Source organism: Rhinopithecus roxellana, chromosome 16 (assembly GCF_007565055.1).
Source record: "Rhinopithecus roxellana isolate Shanxi Qingling chromosome 16, ASM756505v1, whole genome shotgun sequence".
NCBI lineage: Eukaryota > Metazoa > Chordata > Mammalia > Primates > Cercopithecidae > Rhinopithecus > Rhinopithecus roxellana.
Genome location: NC_044564.1, coordinates 16,428,822 through 16,446,847, shown reverse-complemented (window position 1 = coordinate 16,446,847; position 18,026 = coordinate 16,428,822). Strand labels below are relative to the sequence as shown.

The following is an 18,026-nucleotide window of genomic DNA, read 5'->3' as shown; positions in this document are numbered from 1 at the left end:
TTCATTGGAAAACACATTTAATTTCAAAGTAAACAAAGATGTTTGTACATTAAAGTATTTAATTAGTGAAATAATTATTATCAATGTAACAAGCTGAAAAATACAGCAACTTGATACAAGACTGAGGTAACAAAATACTTCACCAAAAATCTAAAGAACCCCATGGAGGGCTGATTGATGTTCAGTGGTTACTGCGGGTGAGACAATTCACAAGAATTAGAGAAAGTCCTTACACAACTGCATGCAGGGGTCTGCTGGAAAAAAAGACAGCCCAGGAGAGTGCAACAGATTTAACAGGAAACGAATTAAAATGTAGAAACTGATTTTCAACTTACTTCGAAGAGTACATAAGAAATTGAAAACTACTCTCTATGCAACATTTTGAATGCTAAGTGGAAAACCATGCATTTTGGCACGAAATTTATTAAAGATTATACCAGACTAATTAATTACTATTATTTCATTAGTGAATAGTCACAGTCGTTCAGAAATGGATAAAGAGATTAATGGTTATAAAATGGACAGATGATCTCCTGTGTTGCTGCTGTAAGCGGGGTTTTGAGGCTGCCCAGGGGGTGTACACGCTTGTGCAGCATACGGCTGCAAGGCAGTCTCAAGTCCATGGTACAAGTTCTCAACACCCAAGAAAATGCAGTTCTCGCTCATATTGTAGTTATTTAACATTGAAATTAAAAACAGAAACCTATGGAGCAAATACTGTGGCATTTCAACCCTACTCTCTCATTCCACCTTTAGAATCCTCGGCATGGCCAACTGCAGCTCTGTGCCTGGCTCTTCTGGGCCAACCAGCCTCTAGGATAGTGACTTCATCCTCATTGCAACTGAACTCGCAGATCAAGAGGCTATTCAGTCTGCTGAGCCTTTTGATGCCTTTCTGGAGCAATCTATGCACAGGATTTATACTCAGGGCTAGGAGATAGGCAAAGTCTTGCCTAAGGAGATATGTGTGGTGGGGACTACTTGTTTGTTGAGTGGTCAGGTCCGTGAGGGCAGGGATCAGATCTGACTTGTTCTTAGCACAGGCAGCACTTGCTAGTGATGTGAATGAATAAATGAATGAATGGGTGGTTTTGTGCAGAGAATCTGTTATTTCTAAAGGACTAGGAGTTTGTTTTTTAACATGAAACCACTTGGTATGTAAAAATGATGTAAAGCTGATTTAAGTCATTTATGGGCTCACAAACCAGAAAGCTGTGTTTTTGGCAATGCTCCCCAGTGGTTACGGACATCAGCAGTGTCGGGAAGGGCTCTGGGCCCCACCTGAGGAACAGAGCAGATGTTGCCTGCAAGTGGCTTCCTGTTTCATGGAGCATTTCCACCTGTAAAATGGCATCCGAAAAGGTACACCTCTTGGGGCTTGGGAGGTGGGGGTAAGATGATACTGGCCATCTTGGTAAGAAAAAAAAAATGCACTATAAATTCAATTGGCAAAAGAGAGTGAGTTTCTTCCTAAACAGAATCTCTTCAAGTGTCTACTTCCTCAGGTTCCACAGCCTTATAGGGAGGGAGGGGGCCAAAGTCTCTCACTGGGCACAGTTAGAACAAGATTTCTACTGCTCTCTACCAAATCAATCCTCCATCAATAAGTCAGTTGCCAGAATGCACTTGACTGATCTTGAATGACAAAACATGTTCAACTGTCCTAGGGAGAGAGGTGAGTTGTTCTTGGGACAACAATGTCACCAGCTACCAACTCCACAGTTGTAGACAACTTTCTGTAACTTTCATTTTGGGGTGCCATGATCCATTTGCTTAAAAAAATACAGCGTATGCATGCAAGAAATAATCCCTTCAATGGCTTTATAAACATTGGTGCACTCTGGACAGTCCAGGAGCAAAAACTAGAAATGCTTCCCTCCAGGGGGAGGATCCACCCATGGACTTTCCCACCTTGTGATTGGTGCCTGGCCCTCTCTGTCTCAGGCTCACAGAGTTCAAACCAACACTGGGAAGACAAGCAGCATTCAATGCCTATGTGTGGCCGAGCCCCTGCTTAGACAGCCGAGTGTCTTCCAGCCTTATCTCCAGGACTCTTCCGGTGTGGTCAAGGCTCTTACTGCTTCTATAAGGCTTTTGCCAACAAAGTCTAAGGAGATTCTTCAAGATTCCGAGCTAAGAATGTTCTTGGGAGAGGACGTGGAAACAGACTAAATTGATGAGAAGACTAAACATTTTGAATTGTGATTGTGCGATTGCAAATTAGGCTGAGACATTTGTGAAAGAAAAGACAAACTTATAAGGGATAGAAAATGACCTGTTTTTGTGGTGCCTGAAATTCTGAGGTTTTGGATTGGCATCTATAATACTTCCATGTGTGAAAAACCCGGACAGTTTGCAGAATGGAAAAACCCAAGGAAAATAGGTAGTTGATGTTCCACGTCTTGCACTTTCATCCAAACTTATGACTTTTTAGAAGTTAACAGGTAGAATCAGATTGAATGTAAGTTAAAGTGTTAACACTGCATGGTTCTGGTCAGAGGTGCCTGGAGTGTTTGGCATTGTCATTCAGCCTCTAGATGCTGATTCGAATAGGCATCGGGAGAATGAGGGGCAACATCTGCATGGGTGTGTAAAGCACCCAGTGTCAAGGTTTGATGGCATCAACTTTATCACCTGGAGTTTCTCTTAGCAGGAACGTATTCTAGTCTTTGCTCAAAAGGAAGATGAATTACTAAGCACAGTAAGGCTCAACTACAAAATGAGGCCCTGGTGACAACTACTTTCCTCACCAAGTCATTCAGATTTCTAGAGAAGTTGTCATTATTTGGTCAAAATACAGTGGTGGGTCTTTTGGTCGTTTTGAAACTGACCTATTACAGTTTATTGGTGTCGATGTTGCTCTAAAGCATCCAGCCCAGAAACTCTTGAGGGTAGCTTGATGCCTGATCAGTGTGAGCTCTGAAACCATGACAGCTGCAAGGACCCAGAAATTCAGTCTCTTCCAGAAAACTGTTTAACGGTTAACTTCTCAGAGTTAGGATATCCAAATTAAAGGGGAAGCGGGAAGAGAAGATACTGTGATGAAGAGTAATTTATTATTTTGAATAAAAATGTATTTGTGCAAAATAAGTCACTTTAAAATGTGACAAAAGGTGACAGATAAGGACGTGGTTCATGTGAGGAGCTCCTAACTGAATGTAGAGGTTGGACTGTTCACTCCCCAGGGCTTTGCTCTCTTGTCACACGGTCATCAATTGTGCCCTTGGACTTGGAAAATGGAAAACTTGCTGGTGACTGCGTTTGGGGCCAAGACTGGGGAAGCTTAAGGTCTCAGGGTCACTCAGCTTCCCTTCATGATCAGGAATCTTGGTGGGCCCCGCCCTGGCAGTGGAGGCAAAGGGGTGAGATGATGATGGGGGCACAGGCTTCACCCTGCAGGGAGGGAGAGGTTGGTGCCTCCTGGCTCCTGCACAGCTGATCACTATGAGCACGTTGGTTGTTGCTGCAACGTCACAACTTCCCATTCTGGCATGGTGGGAGGGGTGAGAAGAGGAGGGCCTCAGGCCCTGCTAGGAATGGGGAAGGGAGGAAGCAAGCAGGCCAGCAGCCCAGTCCACAGTCCTGAAGCCAGGTCCTGTCTCAGAAGGGCTGACAGCAAAGAGGCCTGGAAGGGCCCCAGGGCCCCAGGAAGCAGGCCTTCCAGATGAATAGCACCCATAGGAACAGAAAACAAGACACAATTTAAGGCATTGTTTGTTTACAGTAAAAGAATGCGAGGGACCCTCAACACAGGAGGAATCTAGGCTCTCACTCTGACCTTCCTCGGTGGACAGGGCTATAACTTAAGGTTAAAGCAGGGCCTCAAAGCGAATGAAGTGTGTGATGTCACAAGTCTTGTGCCAAAATGCATGTTTCTTGAAGAGTTCACACTCGCTCACACACACATGTACAGCACGCACACGCAGAGGACGCTTCGGGGTTGTACAAAATCTGAGGCAGCCCTGTGGGTGAGCAACCCCACGCACTTGGGGTGTAAAAAGCCTGTTCCACAGCTGTTCCTTCTCTCGGGCCCTCTCGCAGGTTAGTTAGCGCTGTCCACTCTGTGCAGTAGAAAGCACAGAGAACCCAACGTGGGCCGGGTGCTCTCTAGTCGCAGATGCAGGTGGTGGGCCCAGAGAGGGAGAGCGGGGTGTCCAGTCTGGGGTCTGACCACTGCCCCGAGAGGCGGTGCTGCAGAATGAGTGTCACGAGAGTCGCTGGGGACTGACAGGTGGATCCCGCACTGGTGGAGCCCTCTGGGATGGTGAGGCCACAGGCCATGTCCCCTGAGTCTGGCTGTGAGTTTCCCAGCACCCTGGCTCACAGCCTGTGCCCAGGACTGCTCTTCACCACCAGGCCCAGCCTGGGTTCCCAGAAGCCTCTGAAGTCACGCCACGTCCTGCAGAGACTTACTCAAATGACATAAGGTTTGCAGGTACCTAGAAGAGAAAGCTCAGTCTCTTGTTAAAGTTTCGACCTCAGAGGACAAGGGGTGGTCCCTAGAGGAAGGGACAGGCCTTTCCCCATGAGTCTGGGAATGAGCAGGTTGGGTAGGGAGAGGGCATGGCAATAACAATAGCCACCCCATGTGAAGTGGCAGCAGAGCACCAGGCACTGCTCTGAATCCACCACGTGCACCGCGTCCTCGAGTCCTCACTTCAACCCCACGGGGCAGGCACTGGCATCGTCCTCATTACAAAGACGAGGAAACTGAGGCTTAGAGAGGTTCAGTACACAGCAAGTAAACAGCAGGGCTAAGAACCCAGAGCTCACGGGCTCAACCTGTCTCCTTCAGTGAAAATCAAACTGCGCTTGGGGCAGAGAGATAAATCCTGAAGGCCTGAGGTGTGTGCAGAGGGTGGGTGGCGGGAGTTGGCAAAGGGAAGCACGGGAGAAAGAGTCAGTTCAGGGATATCAGAAACCCCAAGACCTTCCCATAGCTCTGTGCCCAGGACAAGATCCTAGCCCCCTTTACTGGCAGGACTACTAGCCCCAAGGTCAGAGTGTTTCTGCCAACCCCAAAAGCTGCCAACAGGCCCTCAGCCCCAGCCCTCCTCCATCAGCACTGCTGGGGGAGGATTTGATTAGAAATAATTTCATTTAAAAAAATCCATTTTGGTGTCAGTTTGGTCAAATGATGAATTAGGAAAAAAATGCCTCTCCATGTACCAGGAGACAGTTCTAAGAATGGTCATTAGCAGCACTGTTCACTACAGCAAAAAAGCAGAAAATCAGTCCCAGGATGCCCAACAGAAGAACTAATAACAATGAAATCAGTAAAAATAAATGAATGACTGCTACATGTGGTAACAAAGATGAATCCTAGGAACATGTTATAGGAGAAAAGCAAGACACAAGAAAATGCATCGTTATGGTTCTATTTATAAGAAAGTTTTTTGTTTGTTTGTTTGTTTGTTTTTTGAGACGGAGTCTTGCTCTGTCGCCCAGGCTGGAGTGCAGTGGCCGGATCTCAGCTCACTGCAAGCTCCGCCTCCCTGGTTCACGCCATTCTCTTGCCTCAGCCTCCCGAGTAGCTGGTACTACAGGCGCCCGCCACCTCGCCCGGCTAGTTTTTTGTATTTTTTAGTAGAGACGGGGTTTCACGGTGTTAGCCAGGATGGTCTCTATCTCCTGACCTTGTGATCCACCTGTCTCGCCCTCCCAAAGTGCTGGGATTACAGGCTTGAGCCACCGCACCTGGCCTATAAGAAAGTTTTAAAATGCACCCCAGACAATACATGAAGGAATCAAGTACGTGACCGGTAATTCTAAAGGAATAATCAGCAGACAAATCAGCAGAGCGGTTCTGGGGCACAGGTGGGAGGGGAACAAGCCAAAGTAGGAAGAGGCCATGGTGAGGGACAGCATTCCAAGGCCCTGGTGGCTCTGCTGTTAGGCACATGGTGGCAATAGGGTGTTTTATTGCTGCTGTTTATAGCTACACATATGTTATAGATAAGGTTTAAGTGTATTCAATGTTAACAAAAACAAGTTTAGGACACGCAATTCCACAGAATAGAAAATCAGTCTAGTGACTGCGATTTTTCCACGTGAATAGATGCATTTCTGTCACACCCTTTCTTACACCCTCCTGGCATTCCATCACACGGATATACTGTGATTCACTTAAATCATCCTCTGCTGTTGAATATTTCAGTAGTTGTCAACTTTTTATTATTACATGTAGCATAGAGTGGGAATATTTGGTTGAAAGTAAATTAGAAATAAAAAGGGGGAAAAGTAGGAAAAAAAATCCCCTCCTCCAGGTCTGAAAATCAGACAAAAATCCTTGAAAACTGTAGCCTTGCCATGCTACACCACATTTGCCAATACATGAAACTGACCCATTAGTGCTCTGCGGGATCAGCCTGTGCTGCCTGCTGGGGCTGCTGTCATCCTCTGGCCACTTCTCCAAAGAGGGACAATGGGTTTTGCTCAGGGTTACCACTGTGGCTCCTGGCTGGGGCCACCATGCTGCCCAGGCTTCAGGCACAGGGCCCTGCCTCCTTCCCCACACTGCCCTCCATGTGGTCCACCTTGGGGCTGTCAGTTCCTGTTGGACCTGGAGCTGCTCTGGCTTCCTGTGTGTGGTAGGTGAGCTTCAGTGTGCTGTGCTCTTAGAGAGTGGCCCTCAGAGCTACTGAGGGACCCCAGACACACACGGTGTGACCAACGTGGAAGAGGCCAGGATGCTCTTCCTCTCTTAATGCAATCTGAGGTGGCAGCAGCCTCGTTCAGGTCTTGGCACCTTGTCTCAAGGGATCACCTTGACATGGCTGCCAACCAAAACCCTTGTCTTCCCGTCATACGGATGGCCAATTACATTTATTCAGTGTACAAACTATATATAAAGCTCTCTAGAAATGATAGAATTACCATTTCTTGTGTATCATCTTAGAACTTTTATACAGATGAGATCATCCTTTCCAAATGTTTTTACCCTGATCTGCCTCTTTCTAAAAACTATCAAGTGTTGCACAACAGGGACCCCCGGAGGGTTACAGAGGCTTCCAGGGTTTTGTTCCTATCAAGAACGATGCTGCAGTGAACATTCTTAAACACACCTTTGAGTACATGTGTGGGCACATCCCTACGACAAATCCCCCAAAGTCAGACGGGTGAGTCAAGGGAATCAACTGCAATTTATTTGGAACCTGTGGCACCTGTTTATTCTTGTATTGGTCTTGCCCTGTTTTAGTTGGTCAAGGACTAATTCTGAGAACTTGCTAATTCTGCTTTCTAGCTTCTTTTTTTTTTTTTTTTTTTTTTTTTTTTTGAGACGGAGTCTCGCTCTGTCGCCCAGGCTGGAGTGCAGTGGCCGGATCTCAGCTCACTGCAAGCTCCGCCTCCCGGGGTTACCGCCATTCTCCTGCCTCAGCCTCCCAGTAGCTGGGACTACAGGCGCCCGCCATCTCGCCCGGCTAGTTTTTTGTATTTTTTAGTAGAGACGGGGTTTCACAGTGTTAGCCAGGATGGTCTCGATCTCCTGACCTCGTGATCCGCCCGCCTCGGCCTCCCAAAGTGCTGGGATTACAGGCTTGAGCCACCGCGCCCGGCCTGCTTTCTAGCTTCTTATCATCTATAATTTCAATCAGCTGCTCGTATTTGTCCTCCTCTGTGTTACAGATCCTGAATAGGACCGAGCTGAGCACCGGGCCCTAGGACCTGTTACTGTCACTAGAGACCTCCCTCCAGCTTCCAGAACCACTCGGAGGGACCAAGAATTCTGTGACTGTGCCTTGTGGCACCATGAAGTCCCCATCCTCCTGGACCCAAATGCCTGGTATGAACATGCCTTTGCTGAGGTCCCCCAGACTTCAGAGCTGCTACCTGCAAGGAGGCTTGCTGAGTCTACTTCCAGGCACTACCCCCGACTGTCCTTGAAGTGCCACCCTCTACGCCATGCGCCTAGCCCTCCCAAGATGGGCTAGGAGAGGACTCCTGCTTCCCCCACTCCTCCTCTGGCTGATCTTTGGGGAACACACACATGGACACTTAGGGACAGGAGCATCAATGCTGCCCACCTGACCCCCAGGGAGCAGGAGGCTTCAGCCCGCTCCCACTTGCTGCTGAGTGCAAAGGCAGCCATTTCTCTCACAAGCCTGGAAAGCTGGGGATGTGCTTCCAGTCTTTTGCTCAGCTGCAGGGGTTACCAGGGAAGTGGAGGCAGGACAGGCAGGAGGGCTCAGGGGCAACAAGCAGCGAATCAGGGGAGTCAGGCAGACTTGGGTTCAATCCCAGCTCCACTGCTCACTAATGTGGGACCTTAAACGTGTGTCTGCCCCTTTCTGAGCCTCAGGATCCTCAGCATAAAATGGAGACAGTAAGAGAATCTACCTCACAGGGATGTTGGGAGAATTCAGCCAATTCCTGCACATGAAGCATTTCATGTAACACCCTTGGTGGGATGGCTGGGGGCGACCAGGGGAGGGGGCCATACCACGAGCCAGGCCCAGTAGGCCAGAGGGGGCCTATGTCAATACAGAATCTACTGGTTCAAACACACTGAGAAGCTAGGGACCCCTTTCACCAGCGGCCTTGCCTGGCCCATGGCTGGCTGTCAGTAAGTTAGCTGCATTATTCCCAAGGGTTGTGGGGCAGGGAGGAGTGAGTGTGGAGTATTCCCATGAAGTCAGCTCTTGGCAGGGATGACCTAAATAGATGCTAGAACCTGATCCTGGGGTGATATCGCAGCTGCTCATAACTACTCCCTAGTGGGTGTTTCTGTGGCATTTCCTATTGTGGGAAAGACACAGGAACCAGATTCAAAGTTCTGGTCTGGAGCTGGGCTTAGTTCTAAGCTGAGCGAGGGGGTGCCTTGTCTCAAGGGAAGATGCTGATCAGAAGAGGTATCTGAGAGTGTGGCTAATGGGCTCTGAAAGAAGAGAACCCTGTTTTCTAAGGACCCTTAGTGCCAAGGGTGGGAGAGGATATTTCAGGTGACAAGCAGGATTTTGGTGACTTTACCTGAGGCCTGTTGCTTTTACATGCATCATCCAAATGCTTGTGCCACAGTATTGCATGAAATCGGGAACCAGTCTGAAACTTGTAAACATTGCCTGATGGATACAGAAACCATGAGTTAAGAAGAGGGCCGCGTAGGAGGGTCAGCTGGTGACTGTGGCATAAAGATAAATGCAAACACGGGTAACTAAACTAGGAAGGTCGGTCCAGGTGAGCCGGAACATGCAGAGAAAGCAGCCTCCAGGGCTCCCTCCAGTGGTCTCTTTGGACCATGGCTTTTAACCATTTTGGAGCCATGGTGCCTTTGGCTATCTGGTTAAGCCTGTGGACCATCCTCAGAATAATGTTTCCAAAAGTATAAAATACAAAGGAAATCGATAATACTCAAATATAGTTATTAAACTACTAAAAAACAAACCAGTGGTATAATTCTACAGGTGCTTCTATATTAAAGCACTAAGAACAAGATCTAGTACAAGTCTGATACTGTACTGTAATTTCAAAGAGATACGCATAAGTGACATTTTGAAATGTCTGTAACAATATGTGATTTCTCTTGGAAATAAAATCACAGGTATTGCTAACATTTTTATTGTTGGATGCTTATACTCATAACTGAAGGAGTCAGAAGTCACTGAAAACAAAGATGCATTTTTTTCCACACCCAAGTTCACAGACCTCTTGAATTCTGTCCATGGACCCTGGCCACCCCCTGTGTCACATTTCCTTAAGAAACCACTGCTAATCTGGTCCAGACTGTTGAGGGAGGAACAATGGTAACCAAACTCAGGACACACTGCCACATGTGTGCAACAAATGTGGCTTCAGTCACTCAGACACTGAGCAGAGAACTTGGCAATTTATCTCTTCCCCATTCCAGGATCCTGGAGGCTCCCTTTGTTTCTCTGCTTCTCAGCTAAGAACATTAGAGCCTGAAATTCAAGGCATGGTCTCCCCACCAGCACCGCCATCTGCATCGCCCGGGAGCTTGTTGGAAATGCAGAATCTTGGTCTCCACCCCAGATCTGTTGAATCCAAATCTGAATTTTAACCAGATCTCCAGGTGATTTGTGTGTTCATGAACCCTACAGTAGAACATTCCTGTTAAGGTGTGAAAATGCGTGGGGATTTTCCAGCCCCAGTCAGTTTGCCTGGTTGGAATCCAATTGACCCAGGCAATTTTGGATTTTTGTCATGTGACATGGGTTACTGAGGAGACCCGCCATAGTCTGTTCCGAATGTCAATGAAGACAGGGCTACTCGACAGGATGGCGTCCAGAATCTCTCCTTCTTCGCAGCATGATCATGAAGTGGGAACCAGGAGGAACTGGGAGACAGCTAGAGAAGGTTGGAGCTTTGGGAAGTTAAAAGCGTTCTTCTCTGAGTTGGCCTTGGATCTGGAAACTGCCAGAGTCTCATGGCACAGGCATGTCAGGGGATCCCTGAAATCTCCCCAGAGCCAAGACCCTTCCAGCCTCACGGCTCTGCCTCATCCAGCCTTACTATTTATTCCAAGACCGTGAGGCTACAGCTCCTGGAGTGATGGGCCCCAGCAGCCACAGGTAAGGCCGCAAAAAGGATTCCAGCACCCTGTGCCTCGTACCCTGCTCAAAGGACATGCCAACCATGATCTATGCAGCCTTTGTGGACTAGCATGGACCCCACGGACATCAGAATCTAAAGCAAAGGGAAGGCGGCAGCCTCAAACGCTCCTAATCACCAAAATGCACACTGAGCAGGAGAGAAAATGGGCAGAGAGCAGCTGCAGGCACCAGCTCTGGCCTGCTGCCTACCTTTGTCAGGGTTGTTCAGCTGGAAGATATCTGGGTGCTCGGGGTCATCAGGCAGCTGCACCATCCAGCCCACGATGGAAACCTTTTTGCCAGGTGTGGATTTATACTGGAGGAGAGCAACAACACAGCCGGAGACCTGGGCCCAGCCCTCCACTCCACAGGGGAGGCCGACCTGGGTCAGGCAAGGCTCCCTCCCTCCCCTGCCACCTTCCCACCTGCATCCTCCGCAGTTCACATAGATCCCTTTTCCACCACCATCCTCCACAGTTCACAGAGCTCCCTTCCCCACTAGAGGAAGTCCCAGTACTAGAGCCCTTTCAAGGGACTTACGTGTTTTCTGTCTGTGCCCCGCAAGGACTTGGCTCCGTAGTACAGGAGGGTGGATCCTGAGAGTATGACCCAGTACCTGGTCCACGAGGACAGCTACAGAGTAAGGAGAGGCTGAGTGATGCCACCAGGGGTGATGGGGGTAGAGGAGCCCTGGCTGATTCCAGACCCAGCCATCCCATCAATGCCACTGCAGGCCCCATCTCTTCCCTGGCCCTCCACCACCCCCTGGCAATGCTAACTTCCACCTAGGACCAAGAGAGGAGGCGTCTTCCCTCCCCTCTCTTGCTCCTTTACTCAGGGAGCCCTTCTTTTGTTCATTTTAAGGCAGTGTCGGGCGTAATTCCTGAGAATTCAGCTCACTGCACGCCCACTGCAAGCCGGGCCTCTGCCACACATGTGACCTTCTTGCTGAGACCTCTAGGAGTGAGCACTATTTACAGACGCGGAAGCCCCTGCTGCCCAGGTGGATGCGGGTCTGTACTTACCGCAGGCTTCCGCCCTTCCTTGAGCAGAGTTTTTCTTCTCAGGGGCCCCTCCATGGTGGGCACGGCTGCCGAATTCCCCAGAGAACAGATGCACAGGGCCGGTGGGGCTGAGGAGAGACCATCGGTCAGACATCGCCCTGGAGGAGCTGAGGTCAAGCACCCTCTCTCTCACTGGGGACCACAGGTGCCCCCACTACCAAGTCCGTGATGTCCCAGCAGTCCAGACTCAACAGCACAGGGCAAGGCCCGGAGGGGAGGACCAGGTGATGACGCACATGAAGGGCCCACCGCCAAGGACTCCCACACCCGTCTCTCTGGGGCGGCAAAGCTCCAGGCTTGGTGACCAAGTTCCTCACAACCCAGGCCGTGATCAGCACCCCCAACCTATCCTGAGGGCTGCTTTTGTGGTGGCTGCAGCCTGGCCGCTCCCTGGGGCTGGTGTGGGCTCCTCCACACCTGAGGAGCTGGTGCCTGTGAAGCCCCAGCTCCAGCAGCCCTTCCTTCTGGTGTTGGCAGGAGCCTCAGAGGAGCAGCGAGGACGGGAAGAGGCGGTGTGGAGTGACAAGAGGGACGCGAGCCCACACGCACCATTCCCCACACCTTTCCCAGGCTCTTCACTCATCGTCTCTCTTGGGGACTCAAGCATCACCTACAGATGAAGGCATCCAAGGGCATGGCAGCCTACACCTCCCTCCTGAGCTCCAGATCTGCCCACGCCCCAGGAATGGCACCACCCCCTCCTGGCTGCTTCAGCCAGAAAGCTGGGGTTTTCTTCTGTTTCGGATGCCCCTGTAACCTAATCAATCCCAAGGATGCACTGGGGATCAGGTACTAAACATGTCTGACCATCCATCTTAGCCATCCCACTACACCTTAGGCCACCGGACCATCCTTTGAGCCACTGCCCAGTGCGCTCCACTGGCCTTCCTGGATCCACACTGGCCAGTGCCTCCACCCTCCCCCTCTCCTCTCCTCTCCTCCACCCACCCACAGCAAGCCCCTTTTATGGCTCCCTGTCGTTTTTAAGGTCTGAGCCACCATCCTCACCCCTGCTGGATGCTGGATGCGGCTCCGGCTCATCTCATGTCCCTGCCTTCTCTCATTCCTTCCAACATTCCCTCCCTTCCCTTCACTCGAATGATCCAGGCCTTCCTGCCTCACAGCCCACGCTGTCCCTTTGCTGGCAGCACTCTCATTGCCCCTCTACTTCCAATTATTTGGCGAATTCCTATCATTCTTCCAGTCTCTTTTTCAGGGAGGCCCTCCCTGATCTCTGGAACCAAGTAAGCTCCCCCTCCTCTTCCTGAGTGCCCCTCACCTCCTCTGGGACAGCCAGTGCACCTGGCAGTAGCCTCACGGGGGCAAAGGCTGTGCCTGTTTCTTTCGGCAGCCTCTAGCACAGTGCTTGGCATCCAGCACGCCATATAACAAGCTATGTGTCAAACAAATGAACACATGAACACATGGATACCTGTAGACACAGCTCCGGGTTCTGGGAGAGTTCCGAACTGGAACCCGCCAGTTGGGCCCCAGGGTGGCATAGAGACGTCCCCTGCTTCAGAGGAAAAGGGTTAAATTTTAGCAACAGCTTTGAAAGACCAGATGCTCCTGAAGGAGGCAAGAGCACCCCGGACTACATAATCAGTTAGCTCAGGAAGCCCTGCAGAGCAACCTCCCTCCCTCCCCAACTTCTCCCCAGCCTCCTTGGCCACACTGCAAGCACACCTGGAGCTGCCTGGCCAGTAAACACAGCAACCCTCAGAGTCTCCAAGTCTCCAGGTAATTCTTTCAACTTTTTATTGAGTGTTCACCCTTTTTCCAGTGTCAAGAGCATGATTAAAATCCAGGCACGCCCACTTGCCTCAGTTTGGGGCTGAGATGTTTCATAGCAAACACTGTACAGCCCCGACAATCCATGGCAAGTCCACATGAAAAGCGCACACAGAATTGTGGGCAGCCTTGCATGTCGGGCCTGGGGGCCATTCACCAGGACATAACTGAAGCCTTCTGTTTGCTACATCCTCTCCACTGGACAGTCTCCTCTGTGGCTCCAGCCAGGCCCCTGCAAACTTGCTCCGTGACATGCTGCAGCATCCAGGAGTCCATGCTGCAAGCTTGCTCCGTGGGCAGCCCTCTGGCTTTCCTCTCACCTGCACTCCCGGCAGTGAGCCTTTCCAGGGCAGCGTGCAGCTTCCTGCTCTGCCTCTTTGCAGGGAGGCACCCTCTTTCTCCTTTAGCCTCTCCTGTCTTAGAAGACTCACGTCCCGTATCCACTTGATGTTCCAACCTTCTCCCCACCCTTGAGGCATGGCCTACTCTCTGACCACAGCTCTTCTTGCCCATTGGCCAGACAACAATATAATCAACTTAATAAAGTCAGATGAGGCCCAGAGTTCCTTTGTAAGATCCCCTCAGTCCTCCATGGTCAGCCGTAGGTTGCTGCATGTTGCTCTGTGACACCAGCGCCTGTGGGTGGTGTGGGGCCGCCCTCACGCATTGCAGCAGGTACACTGGACCTGCCCAGGGGCCTTTGTCCTCCTCCCAGGAAGGAGCTCTTCTTGATGACCATCTCGGGTCCACTGTCCAGGGCCCAGGGCTGGTGGGAGTTTGATGGTTAGCTGGATGGCTGCTCCAGGCCCCTGAGCCTCCTGCCCATCGGCTCCTCCTCTCTGGGTGGTGTACCATAGCATGTGCTTGACCCCCCAGTTCTCTAACATAACGAGTGTCAGGGTGGTCATAGGCTGACCCCACCACCACCCATACTGAGCTGTAGCACAGACAAGAGAGGCCCTCGTGTGCTACACTACCAGGCCACTGGCCCAATGGCCACCTCCCTCTCAGAAAGAGGGGTGGAGTGCAGCGAGTGAATGTGACCCATGCAGATAACCATGAGTCTCTCATTCTGAACAAGTCAAACAGTCACCACCTTCACTGTTACCGACACCACATGCTGGGCACCTCGCAAGTGAGTGCACTAGCACGGCAGGTCACTGCACGGGCCCGTGTAGAAGCAGCACTGCTCAGGGGAACTGGCCACGGCTGCCTCCGGGGCTGTTCTTCTTCCAGCTGTAACCAGGGATTTCTTCTGAGCAGGGTCTGACAATGGACTTTCCTGCTGTGAGATCCTGTGTGGCTTTGTCTGCTACCCAGGGACGTTTCCGCCTCACCTGAGCTGGATTCCAGCTCTGAGCTGCCACCCGTTGGGAGCTGAGGATGGAGTCCACCTTCCCAGAGCCGTGCCCTCTGGCCCCTTGGCCACTTTTCTTCTCATGAGTCTTTTTCCCTGTTACCTGAGGAGAATGTGACGGCAGTGGATCGTCTGCAGTTTGCACAGCACCTGAGACAGGGCACAGTGGCCAGCGTGGCTACTTTCTTCCCATCATTCTCTCCCTTTGCGTGAGACAGTGCGTGGCTTCGTATTTCACAGATGTTTGAAGGAACGGACATCTGTTGATGGAGAGCTTGAAACAAGCATCTTCCAAGCAGGCCAGTCTCATAAGCAGCCTTTCCTCATGTCCTCCCTAAAGGAGTGAGGAGTGGACTGGCGGGGAGCACAAGGATACCAGGGGTCGCTGGGGAGCTCTCGACAGACCAAGTAGTCACTAGGTGGTGAGCGCTCACGTGCTCACACGCTCTGATGCCCCTGCAACTTCATCGAGTGCACTCACACTGTAGCGAAAACTTTGTGTGAAGCACCCTTACCCTCCCCACAATGAGGAAACTGAGGCTCAGTGATGTGAACCTACTTGACCAAGGCATGAGTCTTGTAAGCTAGGACTTGAACCCAGGACTGTCTGACTCTGCAGCCCAAGTTCCTCACCACACTGTGAGATGCGGCCTTTTAGGATAGAGGGAGAGGCGTCAGCGGCAGCACAGTGGGGTCTGTCACAGGGACTGGGCCACTGTGGCCTTTCTGGATAGAGGGAGAGGCAGCAGTGGCAGCACGGTGGGGTCTCTCACAGGGACTGGGCCACTGTGGCCTTTCAGATAGAGGGAGAGGTGGCAGCGGCAGCACGGTGGGGTCTGTCGCAGGGACTGGGCCACCGCGGGCTCTTGCTGGCATTCTCCTCTCAGGATAGAGGAAGAGGCGGCAGCGGCAGCAGGGTGGGGTCTGTCGCAGGGACTGGCCCACTGTGGACTTTCAGGATAGAGGGAGAGGTGGCAGCGGCAGCATGGTGGGGTCTGTCACAGGGACTGGGCCACCGCAGGCTCTTGCTGGCATTCTCCTCTCAGAGGTTCCTCTACTTGTGGGTCCCCACCTGCACTCACGCTGCCTGGGATTTGTCAGTGTCTGAGACCGAATGACCACAAGATTCTTAGGCTTGGGGATCTCCCAGGATGGGGCCACCTCCCAGGTCTCCTGGTCCCTTGGTGGCCCCAGTGGAGCGGTCTCCTGGCAGTTGCTGCCTGGCACTGAAGAGCAGCTGCCTCTTCTCAATGGCATACCACGTGCCAACTACATGCTTTCACACAAGAGCATGCCCAGCTCTGTGAGAGGGGCCCTGTTCTCAGTTTAAGATGAGGAAACTGAGGCTCAAGGAGGCATCACCTTGCTGGCCTGTCATTAGAGACAGAGACTCAAGTGTTCACAAAGGGAGGCTCATTTTCTGGTGTGGGTGGAGGGCCTGTGCCAGGGTGGCTGCTCCAGGCTGTGGAAGTCAGAGCCTGCTCTCTCTGGAGCCAGGGGGAGCGACCCCAGGCCTTGAAGAGCAGCACCAGTGTTACCTTTCTCCAGGCCAACCTTTAGGAACATAGAGTCAGGGTGGAAGTGGCCAGCCTTCCCTCTAGGTGAGCCCTCCAGAGCTGGAGGAGGACCTTGCTGGGCAGGGCAACTCTGGCTGCCTGGCAGGCCAGCATCAGCATAGAGCAGTTAGGATCTTCAGCCACCGGAACCAGACAATCTGAAAGTGTCTGGAAATGTCCCTGCTTTGAGAAAATTTGTTATTTGAATGCTCAGGGCCAGAAAATGCAAAATGATTGGGTGGTGGTATCAGAGGAACCACAGAAATCATAGATTCTTTTTTTTTTTTTTTTTTGGTAACTGACATAAGGGCTCATAGCCCAGAACCACAGACACCTTTCCCAATGTCATTCTGAGAACCTGTGGCTGAACACAGTGTCCTAGGAAGGCCATCTGACTGTCCCCTCTCAGGGATCTTAGGTGGAGTCAGAAGGAGGGCTGAAACAGGCAACTGAGGCTTGCCCAGACCAGGAGCTTGTGGGAGCCTGAGTCTGGGGAAGACATCGACTGGCAACAATATAGAACACTTCAGTCCCAAGGGGTGTGCAAGCTGATGATGAGGAGGAGGATGGGGTCATGGGATGATGATAGGACAATGAGATGACGGGATGATGACGGTGGTGGTGGTGGTGACAGTGAAAGTGGGAGGATGGAATGGGATGGTGATGGTGGTAACGGTGGTGGTGGTGGTGATGAGACAACGGGTGCCAGGCAATGTGCTACGCAGGATTCGCTCAGCATCTCATTTACTCATATAACACTGTGAGGCAGGCACTATTATTATCTCCACCTTATAGATAAAGAACCTGATGCTTGGAGAGGTGGAGTCACTTGCCCAAGATCATGACACTGGGAAGAGGCAGAGTGGGTGGTGCTATTGAGGTGGAAGCGGCCAGCGCACTTCCTGGGCCAACAGCATCATGAGCATTCAGACTAGTCAAGCGGGTCTGAAAGGCTATCTTCACTCCATCATTTCTAGGTACACATTAGGTTGTAGGTATCCTGGGGATTTCATTTCAGAAAGCCCTAAGTCCCTGTTTCTGGGCTAGGAGGTTGGAGAGCAGAAAATAATTACATTAAGGCCTTGGTAATCTTGGTCTTAGTAGAAGTAGGGTCCTTCCCTGATATGGTTTGGCTGTGTCCTCACCCAAATCTCATCTTGAATTGTAGTTCCCATAATCTCCACGTGTCATGGGAGGGACCCAGTGGGAGGTAATTGAATCATGGGGGTGGTTACCCCCATGCTGCTGTTCTCATGATAGTGAGTTCTCATGAGATCTGATGGTTTTCTAAGGGGCTTTTCCCCCTTTTGCTCGGCACTTCTCCTTGCTGCCACCATGTGAAGGAGGTGTTTGCTTCCCCTTCCATCATGATTGTAAGTTTCCTGAGGCCTCTCCAGCCATGCTGAACTGTGAGTCAGTTAAATTTCTTTCCTTTATAAATTCCCTAGTCTTGGGTATGACTTTATTAGCAGCCTGAGAACAGACTAATATACTTCCCCTAATCTTCTGTACACAGAGCCCTAGCCTCAAGTCCACAGAGCCTGGGTAGGAGTGCACATGTGGGAGGGCCCAGGCGATGCTATTGATCAGCAGTGTCCACCTGCGCCTGCAGACCCTGGATGGGAAGCCATCCAATTAGGCCATGGCCTATCCTGGCCACTTTCTGATGCTTCACCCTCATCTTCAGGCAGGAGGCTGCTACCCTGAATTC

At 51.1% G+C, this 18,026-nt stretch overlaps 1 protein-coding gene across 1 annotated transcript in view; it reads right to left on the bottom strand.

Annotated features, from left to right (window-relative positions):
- The window catches only part of RALGPS1 (Ral GEF with PH domain and SH3 binding motif 1), a 315,889-nt gene continuing 297,863 nt past the window's right edge, over nucleotides 1-18,026 (bottom strand). Inside the window, 7 exon segments of the mRNA XM_030919367.1 lie at nucleotides 1-4,439; nucleotides 8,968-9,059; nucleotides 10,758-10,863; nucleotides 11,088-11,180; nucleotides 11,573-11,665; nucleotides 11,667-11,679; nucleotides 13,044-13,124. Coding sequence (XP_030775227.1) covers nucleotides 4,410-4,439; nucleotides 8,968-9,059; nucleotides 10,758-10,863; nucleotides 11,088-11,180; nucleotides 11,573-11,665; nucleotides 11,667-11,679; nucleotides 13,044-13,124 — 508 coding nt within the window. The 3' untranslated portion in view covers nucleotides 1-4,409.